At 37.9% G+C, this 15,620-nt stretch overlaps 1 protein-coding gene across 1 annotated transcript in view; it reads right to left on the bottom strand.

Annotated features, from left to right (window-relative positions):
• Positions 1 to 1,806: 1,806 nt before the first annotated feature.
• LOC108671934 (agrin) overlaps positions 1,807 to 15,620 on the bottom strand; it is a 19,859-nt gene continuing 6,045 nt past the window's right edge. The window contains exons 2-5 of the mRNA XM_047883109.1: positions 7,219 to 7,443; positions 6,587 to 6,692; positions 6,119 to 6,231; positions 1,807 to 1,862 (exon numbers count right to left, since the gene is read on the bottom strand). Coding sequence (XP_047739065.1) covers positions 1,807 to 1,862; positions 6,119 to 6,231; positions 6,587 to 6,692; positions 7,219 to 7,443 — 500 coding nt within the window. The remainder of the gene's footprint in view (positions 1,863 to 6,118; positions 6,232 to 6,586; positions 6,693 to 7,218; positions 7,444 to 15,620) is intronic.

Below are 15,620 nucleotides of genomic sequence, written 5' to 3'. Positions count from 1 at the left end.
GGTGTTAGTGAGGGGTGTTAGTGAGGGGTGTTAGTGAGGGGTGTTAGTGAGGGGCGTTAGTGAGGGGTGTTAGTGAGGGGTGTTAGTGAGGGGTGTTAGTGAGGGGTGTTAGTGAGTGGTGTTAGTGAGGGTGTTAGCACATCCAGCACAATTGAAACTAGTTCCCAACTTGGCATTTATGCATGGAACCATAATCAAAACTCATACATATAATATCTTTCGCCATCAATACATATTATATCTATCACCTTCATGACATCAAACCTCTCACATTTGGAATTGCTGGGAAAATAACAATATTGTGTCACTGATTTCATTTCCACCGATTAATACAGATAACACTTGCTTCATCCTGACGATGGTGACAATGAGAGAACCCTTACATATGATTCTGTTCACTCCACTTCTCTGTATTGCTTCAACTTATTACTATGGACCGTTAAATATGATTCTGTATAGCTCCACTTCTTTGTATTGCTCCATCCTTATTCCAACGGACTTTTAAATATGATTCTGTAGCTCCACTTTTTTGTATTGTTCCATAGTTATTCCTACGGACCCTTAAATATGATTCTGTAGCTCCACTTTTTTGTATTGTTCTATAGTTATTCCTACGGACCCTTAAATATGATTCTGTAGCTCCACTTCTTTGCATTGCTCCATACTTATTTCTACGGACACACTCTTAGTATTGGCCAGATGAGCCTTCGCGCGATGTTTAAGGAAAAGTTTATTAGAGTGAATTTAGAGTAAGACTGTGTCTATATAAGTTATGACTACGATATTTTCCTGAGTGTGTCTGAGTTATGACTACGATATTTTCCTGAGTGTGTCTGAGTTATGACTACGATATTTTCCTGAGTGTGTCTGAGTTATGACTACGATATTTTCCTGAGTGTGTCTGAGTTATGACTACGATATTTTCCTGAATGTGTCTGAGTTATGTGTACGATAAGTTTCGCTATATGTAGAGTCCCACCGTCCATAAGTTATGCCTAAAGGTTAATGATAAAATAAATGACGATGCAGCTACAAGGTTAAGGTTCACATAATATCCATGACGGCAATACAGGTTGTATTATGAGTAGAATGGTAACAGATTGGTTGTGCTCGTGTAAGGAGTATAGACTCCACCAAAAGTGACTCGAAAATATCACTTTTCTGTCCCGAATGACTCTTTCCAAATAGCAAAAGTGGACTCATAGTATATCTTATATACATATTTATATACTCATACATATATTATACGTATACCAAATAACTTTGTATACTCAGATAGTGACACTTCAGCACGAAGTTCCATTAATGAAGTCAGCTATTGAATATTTAAAGGATACGTTGAACTTCAGCGTCCAAGTTGACTATCCCATGACTGCAATCAACTGACACTTATAATGAACAATAAACATAACCACCATGATAGTCATGATACTAATCTTTCACAAATCAATTTTCAATATCAATATACTCAATAGAATACTCTATCTTTCTTCAAATCAATATTGACTCCTTAATTTCATTTAACGTTTTGTACTCAATGTCACTCTATTAAATGTTTGGCTTTTGCAGCTTAAGATAATAGCTGCAGTAGATTTTTTTGCACACTGTGGGACCTAAGACAGAAGACATTTTTTCAGTGGCTTCACCACGGCTTTCACGATCCCGAGAGACCAGGAGAAGTGATTGCGTTTTTACTGATAAGAAGCTTAAGCAGTGGCCGCAATGTTGTCCAAATGGAAGCAAAACTAACGAATCTTATGATGAATCATTTCTAGAGGCGCTTCATAATAGCGTCTCTGGAGAGATTCATTCCACAGCGTCGCCTTGGTCGAGATATTGCTGGCAAGAACCATTCATAAGTCCTGATTGTGGCAAGAACCATTCATAAGTCCTGATTGTGGCAAGAACCATTCATAAGTCCTGATTGAGGCGAGAACCATTCAAAAATCTTGAAGTAAACTTAATATATGAGTTTAAAATATTTATACGAGTTTAAAAACTTACTATTTGGACAAGTTCTAGTTTGATTAGGACATTTATTTAGTAACTTACTTGTTCCGTGTTCCTAGCATATGCTACCCTAGCGAGAAGATTTTTCAATTCAATGCATTAATTAATTTCTATTGTTACTGTTTTGGTCATTAATTGTACAATTTTGTTCATTAGTAATGAAATTTCATGAGATTAAGCCATTGAAATTGTCATGAGTTTAAGAAGTTAATTAATTCACTAATTAATTAACACTGAAATTCAATTATTCACAAACTCACGAATACCTTCAGTTTTGTAATTTAGTTCGCACGTCTGTTTTTTTAACATTTCTCTTCTATTGCAATAGTTAATGGAAATGGCCAACAGAAGCACAAAAATAGCAGGTTTCTCCCGTAACTTTTCCATTAATGGACGCTTTTATATGTCATCATGACATTGTCATAAATAATGACAATTACAATGGCAAACGCTCCTCCTCCCATCATACGTGAAGGATATCCAAGTTCACTTTTAATTCGAACTTTGAGAGGGACGAGTCTCTTCAAATCCAAGTTGATTTCTTAAAACAAACTCAAATGAAGCGCGCTTAAATCGTTAATTTTGCTTCACGCGGAACGAAAATCCATCCCTACTAAGATGCATTTTTTTCCATTTATCCAAACATTAAATAAAAAGTTCTTCAGAGAATTGCTTAGAATTTTAATGAACAACTCGCGCGGTCAGAAGCAGCACGCAATAAAAATTGATAGCATCTCCATTGCTGCGAGTTAACTGCAAAGATGAGACACTCGTTGCGCCGACTGTTGTGCCAACAACTTCAACAACCTTAAACTTGTTTAAGTGATCTTCTATAGTCCATCTAATAGTAGGATATAAAATTTTACTGTAGAAATAAAGAGCCGCTAATGGGTGATAAGTTGCAGACAATAAAATTCTCGCTACAATGGGATCTGTGGAGCGATCACCCTGGATTACGAGTGTATGATGGCATCTCAATGTTCCTAATAGATTTCCTGTAGAGCGAGTGTCAGGGAAGTCTGTAGCTACGACCGGCTACTGCACGTCTTTTTAACACCAAATAAATCTACTATAGACCTGAGAGTTGCCGTGCAAGACAGACCCATCGTCTTCGCTGGGCCTAATAAACGTAGATTTTTACGTCATTTACGTCACCGTAACGTACAAGGGACTCGTTGACCTTTCCTCGAGACCTAATATAGGAAGTTATGCGGTGCAAGAACAGCTACAGCAGGCGTTAATTGTGGCCTCAGCATGGCTATAATAATGCGAATTTTGATGTTAATAGCCATAGGGAAAATAAATGGCGTGTTTGTTAGGCCATTGAGAACGCTATTTACTGCCTGTGCTGGCATCATTTAGGCTTTATAATAGGCGGCGAAAATAAAAGATTTTGTATTGACGAAGCAACTACGAGTACTAGAAAAGCTATAAGATATATAGGAGCGGAGAGGCAGATCATTAGATTAAAGAAACAACCATTAAAAAAGCTATAAGATATATAGGAGCTGAGAAGCAGTTCTTTAGATGAAAGAAACAACCATTAGAAAAGCTATAAGATATATAGAAAGTGAGAGGTAGTGGAAGCTGATTATAAATTAGAACGATAAATTAAATAAGAGCTCTTAAGATGTGTTTAATGTTGTGAATATTCATAATTGAATACTTGTTAGGATTATGAAAGGGATTAGCTAGAAAATTTACTCCTTTTAACTGTCTTTAATTAAATAACATTGAATATTTTTAGATAGTAATATAATGTCGTTATTTAACGAAATGCACACACATGCTGTTGGAGAGTCACGTAAATTGCTTGTCAGTTTTCGTCCTCAAATTTTTGTGAACGGTGTTGGTTTAACAAAATTATTGCCTTTAAAATTTGTCTGAATTTCACTATAACTTTATTCACATTTGGCACAATTTCGTGTCTATTTCATGCCCTGATTTTTGTCATAATGCATTGATTTTTGACGCTTCTAGATTTATTTTTTCACTAATTCACACCACCATTGAATAATATCAATCAGCAATGAATTCTTGTCAATCGAATTGTTTGCTTGTCGAAACTCAATGGAGAACTGCCACAAGCTCGTGCCGGCCGTGGCTGTAAGTAGAACTTCTTTTTCACACAAAATTATTGATAACTTATACCGTTCCGGTCATGCTAAACTGTCTATTCATATTTTCTTTTCTTAATAGAATTTAAAATAATTATACATACATGAAAATATTTCAAAATTAATAAATGCCGGATGCATTTTTATCCCAGAAGTGAAATTCTTACTTAGTTCATGCAATCACACTAATAAATATCACATCATTCCCCACTGTACAGTATAGACTCATATAGGGTAACATGGGGCAGCAAGCGGATCATGGGCCCATATAGCGGATTTCTCGCTAAGTATGGCAGATATTGGTCCGTGTTCTCTACCGCCGGTCGACAATTTTACTGGGATGAAGTGTACGGATTTACGTTTTGTTAAGTGTTTGCGTTATTAAGATATTTGTGGATAACTGTTTCAGCCCAGATTTTGCTGCTAAATAAAACTGTTTTCGATTACTGTAGATGAAGCTTCTGAAATTACTGTGAATTATATTTTGAAAGTAATATTTATAGGGATAATTTTGAGATCAAGTTTAGACTATTAGCTTTTAAAATAAAATGTTGACACGATATAACTTGAAAGGATACTTAGTGGAGGCAACGGGCCCACGCGTGTCACGGGGCAAAGCGCCCATGGGGAAGTCTTGTGTTATACATCATTAGATTTGTCTCAATGACCTTTTCAAAACTATGACTAGCTTTTGAAATACCAATCATACTTCATATTGCATGATTTTTCGATTTGCCGCCTCAAGGCAGCAGGTTTAGTTTCTAGTTATGCGTATTTATGACCCCTTATCGAGTTATTGACTCTTGCCTTGCCAAAAGTTGATTTCAGTCAACACCAATGAGTCAAAAGTTGATGAGTTTTTATGGTGTTAGCTGAAATCACGATTAGATACGAATTCTCTGCACATAATATCTGGATTATGGACGAAACTAGAACGAAGTTTTTTCTGATCAACTAAATATATTTTTTCTAGTCTAGGATATATTTTTTCATGTCAATGACGATTTTTTATCGCAAGGATATATATTTTTATGTCAATGAAATAATTTTCATCACTTTCAGCCAAGAGTATATTTTTTCAAGTTAAGGATATGATTTTTTGAGTTGTTAATAAATGAATGAATGTCATATTTTTTAATACCTTTTTTTCTTATTTTTAACTGTAAAGTGTTGTTTTATCATTTTTAAACGAAGTTATGCAATTGTACTAAAGGGACCAAGGGTGGGCGCCTTGCCCCAAGCCCATGGGCCCATTGCCCAACAACCCATTGGGCAAAACAACCCATGGGCCCATTGCCCAACAAACAAAACAAAGAACCATCTCGTATATCAATTAAAACTTAATCAAAAATTTAGTTTAAAAAAAAGGGGGGGCGCTGCCCCAAGTTGCCCTACTAAGGTCCCAGAAGGATTACTAGAATTTGAAACAAGAACCAACACCAGGGGCCACGGCTATAAACTAAAAAAAAACAGCATTGGAACACATCCATGCGACAACATTTCTTCTCGCTTCGTCACCGACATGGGGAACAGCCTCCCTGATAGCATCGTTGAAGCTCCGAGTATGAACATCTTCAAAAACAGACTAGACGAAGNTGTGTATAAGAGACAGGTGTTATGCCACATGTTGCGTTGCCTGGCCAAACAGTGTTATGCCACATGTTGCGTTGCCTGGCCAAACGGAGTTATGCCACATGTGGCGTTATGCCACACAATAAATTCATGTATTGGTAAAAATAATTCCTAATATTCATTCACAATAATTTATATTTCGTTCCATGGTCATTGGAGCATCGTTTTTAATTTTTATTCCTTTTCCCAAAATGTAACATGTTACAAAAATTTTTATTAACTCAAGGAACAATCTTTATCCTCTTGACGATACTATGATATGATATATGATATGATATGATATGATATGATATGATATGATATGATATGATATGATATGATGTGATATGATATGATATGATTATAGATATAAACCCTACCCTGACAGGCGCCCCGGTACGCCCTGACGATGACCCTGCCGCTGTGGCAGGCGGCGGTCTTGAGGTGGCAGGACGACACGTACGTCTGGCCGTCCGCTCCACACACCGGACGCCTGCGCAGTTAACAACCACATGCTTATATAGTGTGTATATTTCCACACAGGCATAAAAAATATACTTTGTGTTAATGGATTAGTATACCTTCATGCAGTCTTGTATGAATGCTGGTGAAATATTTAAAATTTATCTGACAATTTATTTTTGGTAGTAACAATCTTCGTTATAGTAACAATCATCAATCAATCAATTGTACGACAACTGATTTACACTTTTATGAGCGTCTGGCAGCTTAAAATGATATTAAATTTCAATGAATCTAGAAATCATAATCAAATTTTATTTGCTCGTTGAGGAGCTATAGAGGATTAATTAAATTAATTGTTCAATTTCATGTATGACAAGTTTAACCTCGGGGCGCGCGTCTGGCACTGAGGAGGGCAGCGTCGGCAGCGCGGCACTAAGTCCTCCCCCAGCACGCAGCTCTTGCCGGGTCTGCACTTGACGCCACTGCACGCTGCCGAAACATTTACGTTCTCCAAAAAATAATTTAATAATTATAATATTACCATACGATTTCGCTTCAGGGATAAATTATGTAATAAATGCAATTTACCTTCTAATAATTCCCATCTGTGCTGTTGTTAGGATTTTAGAGTTTATGATACGTATATTCACGTTGATGTTACATACTTGACTTGAAGTATAATTATTACTCACTCAGATTTAATATTAAGATTTAAAACCTACAAATAAATCGTGTATTTGCAATTACGAGATAAACAATTCGTATTCCTGGAAAATAAGATGAAAAATTTCACATCTGATGCCTCAGTTTCGATATTTAAATGGAGGCATGACTAGAAACTTCACCAACACTACCCTTGGTGCTTGACTCACTCAGAACATGTCCCATAATGTTTGACTCACTCTGACATGTCCCATAAGGCTTGACTCACTCTGACATGTCCCATAATGCCTCACTCACTCTGACATGTACCATAATGCTTGACTCACTCTGCCATGTCCCACGCTTGACTCACTCTGACACGTCCCATAATGCCTGACGAGGAGCCTCCTCTTCTTGCGACACGCCCTCTTCAGGAGGTGGCACTCAGACCTGTAGGTGCGGCCGTCGCTGCCACACACGGCGCTCTTGTTCTTCAGGAAGCACTTGGGGCTACACGCGCACACCGGCGCGCCGGCGCGCACCACGCAGCGCCGATCTGCGCCGCACTGCGTCGTCGCGCACACCTTCACGTCATCACCTATACAACCATGTATTATCAGCACCTACATGTATAATTAAACATTTTATACCTCTGTGATCACCTATACAACCATGTATTATCAGCACCTACATGTATAATTTAAAATAAAAAAGCAAAGAATAGTAGACGAACTTTGCAGCATCAACTATATAACCATATATACATATTATCAACACCTACATGTATAATTACAAATTTAAAAGCAACGAATAGTAAACGAACTCCGCGGCATCACCTATATCACCATATAATATCTGCAACTACATATATAATTAAAAATTTTAAAGCAAAGAATTGTCAAAATAAATTAATATCTCTAAAAAATTCATATTTTTCAAAAATGTAGTAGGTACATATGAAGTTTTGTGGATTATTCCATGCTTTTATATTTTTAATTAACTTGCGATTTACGCAAACAAATGACATCAATTCTACATACATAATAGTACATAATATAAACAGACTACAGCCTTCACTGGAGGCTGTTCACTTCGCCACCACTGCGCCTCTTAGATGAGTCAATCGCGTCCAAATAACGATTTAATTTTGATGACTCACTCCTGATATGACTCACTTGTGGCGTCAAATTCTCTTCCATTCAGTATAATAATTAACTCAGTGACTGCACTGAGTCAGTAAAGTGCATCTACTGCATGTGTATTTCCTTGTACAGATGTAAAATGCATGAATTTCTGCATCCTCCACTCGCCGCCACTCCTGCATCCACCACTCGCCGCCACTCCTGCATCCTCCACTCGCCGCCACTCCTGCATCCGCCATGCACTCGCCGCCACTCCTGCATCCTCCACTCGCCGCCACTCCTGCATCCGCCACTCGCCGCCACTCCTGCATCCTCCACTCGCCACCACTCCTGCATCTGTCTCTTATACACATCTAGATGTGTATAAGAGACAGCTCCTACACCCGCCACTCGCCACCACTCCTACATCCGCAACTCGCCGCCACTCCTGCATCCGCCACTCGCCGCCACTCCTACATCCGCCACTCGCCGCCTCTCAGTTCCCCGCTCGCCCTTGCAAGGTCGCCGTTGCAGAACAGGTCCAGCGGTCGCCCCTCTTCGCCCCACAAAAACTCCCCCAAAAAAGTCCCCGGGATGAAAGGTGCGAGTTAAGAATGAACCTGGTGCGAGGTTCACAGTTTAGCGAGGCGCTTCAATTGTTTTATATATGAATTGACGTCGATAACATCGTCTTTTATTAGAAATCCAAGCTATTTATAGGAAAATCATAGGATTATTTCGTTTATATGAGTTTCACTTAGGAGTTGAATTGATAACAGATTATATTGGCGACAAATTCTGTCTATTTTTTAGCTTACTAATTTGAAATTAATATCTAATCATATTTTGCTGAGCGAGTCTTCAATGTACAAAATATTTATATTTCTTATTGTGATAACGTTCAATATAAGTTAGATTTTGTGGGTAAACGTCAGTTCAATCACGATGTTTACGATGTCAATTCTTAGTTCAAGTTAAATCTGTAACATTACTGTTTCATTCAATAGAGCTTCGTGCAGAATTGTTAGCAATATTAATAAACATAGAACTTATGCGAGTTAAATTAATGTCTAAACATCAGAAACATTCCAATATTATGAGATTTTTTCTAAACGCGATCAACTCAAAAATTTATAATTTGCAAAAGAATTCTGAACCTAAAACCTACACTCAGGCCCGGGCCAACGGACCCAAAACCTGCGTCGCTGTGCTGGCGTTCCGGGTGAACAGGCGCAGTAACTCACCTAGAAAAATTAGTGTAGCACATCGTCCAAATAGTTACTCATATTTTCTAACCTACAGTACCAGCAGAAAGCAGGCCTCATCCTCGTTTTTTTCCGGTCCAACTGGACCAGAATGACCCATGAGAAGTGAATTACTATTGGACAAAGTTCTGCTCATTTATTTGAGTGTCAACGCACCCAGCGCCGCTCCTTCGTGCATTCAGATTCTACACTCAGAAAAATCAATGGGTAGGATTGTCCAAATAGCGACACGCTTTCTGCACTTATGATACTTATACTTATATGGCCATTGGCCGAGACAAACTTAGTCAAAATGACCCACATAAGGGAAACTATGGGTCACTCTTTGGACAGCTCTTCCTTATTTGTTTGAGTGAGCGAGGCAGTTGAACCATGACGGACACGCGATGTTTTCGGCCACGTCCGCATTTCTAACGCGTACGAAGGCCTTTGCTTTCTCCTTGCATCCGGGAGCTGCAGCTCTCGCAAAAATGGGTGAGGCTTTGTCTAGATATGAGTACCACTAATTCTCAACAAACAGCAATGCACGTATGGCCTCTATATGGGACATTCGGACCTTGTTTGGCAAGGTAAAAGAGCACATCAATGATGCTACGTCTACCCTCTGCTCTTGATGTGAGTAAGAAATGTGTCACTAATTGGACAAGATGACCCATTTATTTTGAGAAGGTGCTGGCTGCAGCTCGCCGCAAGCAGGGCAGCCTAACAGTTTCGGCTCCTGCGCACCGCTGGGCGACGCTCAACCTCTTGACTGAACACTTTGCATTTGGCATGTTTTTTATGGGGAACTTAAATATTGCTTGAGATAATCATTTATACATTGGAATAATAATTAATAATCGATAGTTAGTAATGGGACGAGTGGGAATGATTAATTACGTTAGAATTTGGCATGTTTTTCATGGGGAACTTGAATATTGCTTGAGATATCATTCTTACATTGGAATAATAATTAATAATCGATAGTTAGTAATAGGAGGAGTGGGAATGATTAATTATATTTGCATTTGTCATGTTTTTCATGGGGAACTTAAATATTGCTTGAGATCTCATTCCTACATTGGAATAATAATTAATAATCGATAGTTAGTAATGGGAGGAGTGGGAATGATTAATTCTGTTTAGAATTTGATTTATTTTGATAGGAAATTTTAATAGATTATCGCTTGAGACAATCATTCCTATACAATGGAACAATAATTAATAATCGATAGTTAGTAATGGGAGCAGTGGGAATGATTAATTATATTAAAAATTGGATTAATCACTTGAGTTGACCAGCATGAGAAAGTTTCAAGACCCCGAGCAGACATCAAAAATGCGAGTTTGTCTACAAAATACCAACTAATCCATTTAGTTTTTAATTTAACTATATGGACAAATTATGACAGTGCCCAAAACCGGTGTTTGGCCGAATTAAATAAGCTTGCATTGCTGAGTTTTCCATTGTGTATACAATTATGGATAGAAGCACCGTTTGAATCTCATTGTACAAAAACCATATTGTCGCCCAAAGGGATGAGTGAAATTTCTTTTAATTAATTAATTAATTAACAGCGAAGCGCTTAATGACCTGTGTGTGTCATCCTGACCCAGTTTGCCAGATAATTTGCCGTATCAGTGCTACATTCTGAAAGTGTGTGCTGTTAAAACAAAACGATCCATTCACTTCTCTGAGTGACTTATCTATGTATTAATTATCGAAGTGAACCGCCATCACAGAACACAATTGTTCCTATAATTTCTGGAAATCTGAAGATCTTGATCTTTAAGATCTTGATCTTTAAGATCTTGATCTTGAAGATCTTGATCTTGAAGATCTTAAAGGCACGAACATTGACGTTAGCGCCCCTTACGAATCACTTGTAAACTTCATTGCAAATGGAGCCTTTCAAGACCGCCCGCTCTTCGACCGAACAAATTCATGCAGCCTTTTTAGCATCAGACAAATTGAAATTTGTTTTTTTCGTCGGCCCTAGACGGTTCCATCGATCTTCAGTCTGTCGGTCGGAAGTGCAACTCGATCGAGAAATGAAAATAATATTGAGTCTGAACACTTCCGCGTTCACCGCAACGATGTCGCCGGGCGCTGGATTTTAGAGAATTGGCAGCGACCGACATGGCGGCCGACATAGACATCAGGTGGCGGCCAACATAGACATGAGGTGACGGCCGACATATGCAAGAGGTGGCGGCCGACATAGACATGAGGTGGTGGCCGACATAGACATGAGGTGGCGGCCGGCATAGACATGAGGTGGTTGCCGATATAGACATGAGGTGGCGGCCGACATAAACATGATGTGGAGGCCGATATTTAAATGAGGTGGCGGCCGACATGCCCTGGTTCGCGTCATGCAGGATGACCCACTCAGGGGCAAAACATGCATCTTTATTTGGTCATGTCCCACTCATTTGTCTGAGTGCATCACAGTTTCACTGTGGCTTTGGACGCGATTGATGGCCACTCTTAATTTAATTTATTTAATAGCAAAGGCTGTGCCGGCGTGGCTACGGAGGCTGAACATCGCGCGTGTGTACCGTATTGCCGTGAAGGAAATTTGCTCAGAGATGCATTTATTTTATGAAACATTGTTGCTTAGGGTAACATTATTGCTTGGGGTAACATTATTGCTTGGGGTAACATTATTGCTTGTTGCTTGGGGTAACATTATTGCTTGGGCTAACATTATTGCTTGGGGTAACATTATTGCTAGGTGTAACAAAATTGTTGAGCTAGCGTAGCTCAGTTGCTAGCTTAATCTTCATTTAAATAGTGCGAATAAAACCTCAGTTAACTTCGGAAGTTTTGCTCTCTGTACAAAATTCAAGTCGAAATTTTCAAGATTCTATGAGCAAAGAGAGCCCTGCCTGTGGATTTAAAACCTACTTATTAAAACTCATGCTGGACCCTTAAAACCTATAGATTTAAAACCTATTTATAAAACTAATAAAGAACCCTTAAAAGCTTTGGATTTAAAACCTATTTCTAAAACCTATATATAACCCTTACAACCTAATGGGTTTAAAACCTATTTTTTGCTGTACCAAATTGAATAAACTTTTACATATATATTATGCTAAGCGTTGTTCTGCATTTATTTCTAGCATTCCATCTATGTCCAACATACACAACTTATCAACTACAAATATTTTCTTTGTATTAGCTCCAATTACTCACTTACTTTTCAAGTTTTCAAGTTTTTTCAAGTTTTCTATAACTAAATGTTAAATTTCTGTCACGGCCTCAACTTTAATAAATAAAATATCGTGATTTTTATAGACTATTTTAAAAAGACATTGCAAATGGCGAATTTACCATTTATCTGTCGTACAATTAGTGAAACGTAATCTAATTTTAGCTAGAAAAGCTCAAATAACTCAATAATAATAATTTATGTGCATGTTAATGCGTATACGCACAGAGAGTACCGAAAGGCAACAATATAAATGGTTAATTATAAGAAATATAAATAAAATAATATTAATGAAGATAATTACGAAAATAATTAATTCGCCGACAACTGTTCGGGCACAATAATGAACGACGCCATATAATTCATTAAGTTAGTTCATCAAAACATCCGCTTATATGAGACTCCTACAGGACTGCGCTACTACTGAATTAATGAATGATATAAGGAATAACGTTACAACTTTACTTAATAAATCTTTGAGTTCCATGCTTAATTAGGCACGCGTTAGGTATGACGATAATAATATTCCTTTGCTATGCACTAACGAATTATATAGTGGTCGAAAATTTTGAAACTTGACGATATGTTTAGATATCAACTTTTAAAGTTCACGAATAGAGCACTTTACCATGATGAGCGTGTTTTTAAATCTGCTTGCGTCCTCTTGTTCCCCAACATTCTCACAACACCAGGGGCGCTCGATTAACCACCGAATCGTTTAAACATAGAAAAAAGCGGTACCGTTTTTAATTGTGTCAAATATTTTAACGAATTGCCAGATGAGTTCAAACAAGTTTGTAAAATATACCGTGATTTTATCCTTAACAGTATTAATTTGACTTCGATTATTATGCAAGTTTTAGGCATTTTGACTAGTTGTTTGCAGTTGTCCTCTGTTTTCCTAAGTGTAATGTTGATATTGCCTCTTTTATGCTGATTTTTCAACTTTTCTACTATGATATACAGTTATAATTTTTTTTGCTTTTGTCAATGGTTTTGATTATTTTAGAAATTTGTTACTTATTTCACCTAATCGTCGTCTTGTTATCATTGGAATTGAGTTTTGTACCTATTGTTTTGCCTGCGAAACTTTTTTAGCTTATACGGGCATTCACCTGGAAACCTTGCTATTTTATTTCACGTCTCTTTTTAGTTTTCATGGTAACGTGTGCTCCTGTGTTAACAAATAAATAAATAAATTAATAAATAAAACTGCAGGGAAAGTGTAAACTTCAGGACGCACGCAGGGGTGAGGGATGTTTTCGGCAAGCGCATGGATGTGTGTCGTGCGTCTCAACATCTTGACATATCTTGAGCTATTCTAAATGCTAGGACAAGCTTATAAAGTTTCATTTAAAACCGCAAAAAATAACGATCTTATTTACTTGTCGGTATTGGGAACATATTAAACCTGCTAAATTGCTTGTATAGGTGTTGTATAGTAAGGGGTGCCGGGTGGGGAGGGGTGCCGGGTTGTGAGTGGTGCCGGGTAGTGAGGGGTGCTGGGTAGTGAGGGGTGCCGGGTTGTGAGGGGTGCCGGGTAGTGAGGGGTGCCGGGTAGTGAGGGGTGCCGGGTAGGGAGGGGTGTCCCGCTGCGCTTCCCCCTCCCTATCACTCAAATAAATGAGTGAGACTTTGTCCAAGCAGCACAGCACTACAGTACTGCCAGGTATGGGTCATCCTGACTCAGTTGTGAGCGGCTAAGAGATACACGAGAGCTACGTCTGCTTCGATCAGTTCGCGGCCAAAGAAGCAGAAAAATAACATTTATAATTATTAGCTCCATTTTTTACAACACTTCTCTTTAACTTCACTTCTTGTTGTTTGTCTGTCTCTCTGTCTGTTTGTTTTTTTCAATATTAGAATTTTTTTTCAATATTAAAAAAACAGAAAAAATAATTTTGTCAGATACAAATCTTATAATTGATATTTGACTCACTTTTACCTGTCCAATTGATCTGAAAATTTGCACACTTGTGTGAAGTCGGAGGCAATGCATGAATCAATTAACAGAATAACAAATTCTTTAAAAAAATTAAAAATTAAAAAAGTTGAATTTGGTTACTATTTGAAAATAAAATTAGAAATTCATTGCACGTCAGTAACATTGGAAACACTGGATTCTTTAGAAGTGTTGTCTTTAAAAAGTAATTTTTAAATGTAGATTTTTTAATAATTAATCTACACGGAGTGCATTATTACGTTGGAAAATTTTTTCGTTAATTTGACCCTAAAGGTATTACTAATATCTACTAAATATTCATAAATTATTTGACTTAATTTGACGTACATTAGGAGTCATTATTTTCTTATTGTCCCGCCTCCTATATATTAATAATGTATATTTTTGGAGATACAAACAAAGATACATGATATTTCAATCACAAGTTTTAAATCCTGGATCAAGCCCAGATTACAAACAAAGAAGCTCTGGACATTTTCGAAGCTGATCCGGCCATTTATAAATAACAGTGATCGAGATATTATAAAAAGTGTTCACTGATCCTGTCATTTAAGAGCCAGATCTTCTAAGCCACTCATTAGATCTCGGTTGACTTGTCCGCTGTCTATTAAAATGCGGACAAAAACGATGCTCTTCAGAGCTAAAAACAGAATTATTTTTATATTTATAACCATTCCTGAATTTTCTTATTAACTTATTAACCAAATGAGACCCGTAAGACATTGTAAAATTTATCATGAGAAACTGTTTGATTTTTTAAAATCTGTTAGCCTCGAACGATACGAAAAACATCTTATTTTTTAATTATACACGAGAGTTTCATGTTGCAATAATCATTCCTCGACGGCTTCACTACACGACGCAGTGAATGGCCGCAACACAAAGCTTATGACAGTAAAGTCTTGAGCGCATTCTTCTCTCCAGACCTGTACAGACTTTTTTCATACATTATAGCGGCCCAATGGTCTGGGTCTTGCCCTAGGTCTGAAGAAAAGGCTGCGGCATGCCTCAGGCTCCGGTTATTTATGTTCCAATAACCAATGAGTTTTAGCTTCAGTCGTTCAGGCTAATTTAACGCCAGCTCTCTCCGCCTACTCCTGACATGCCTAGACCTCTTGTAGCACAGTAACTGGGCAGTACAGTAACTGGACAGTACAGTAACTGGGCAGTACAGTAACTTGGCAGTACAGTAACTGGGCAGTACAGTAACTGGGCAGTACAGTAACTGG

The sequence above is a fragment of the Hyalella azteca genome, unplaced genomic scaffold, assembly GCF_000764305.2.
Source record: "Hyalella azteca isolate HAZT.00-mixed unplaced genomic scaffold, Hazt_2.0.2 contig12030, whole genome shotgun sequence".
Taxonomy (NCBI): domain Eukaryota; kingdom Metazoa; phylum Arthropoda; class Malacostraca; order Amphipoda; family Hyalellidae; genus Hyalella; species Hyalella azteca.
Note: the sequence above shows the minus strand (reverse complement) of the source record. Positions and strands in the feature narration are given on the sequence as shown.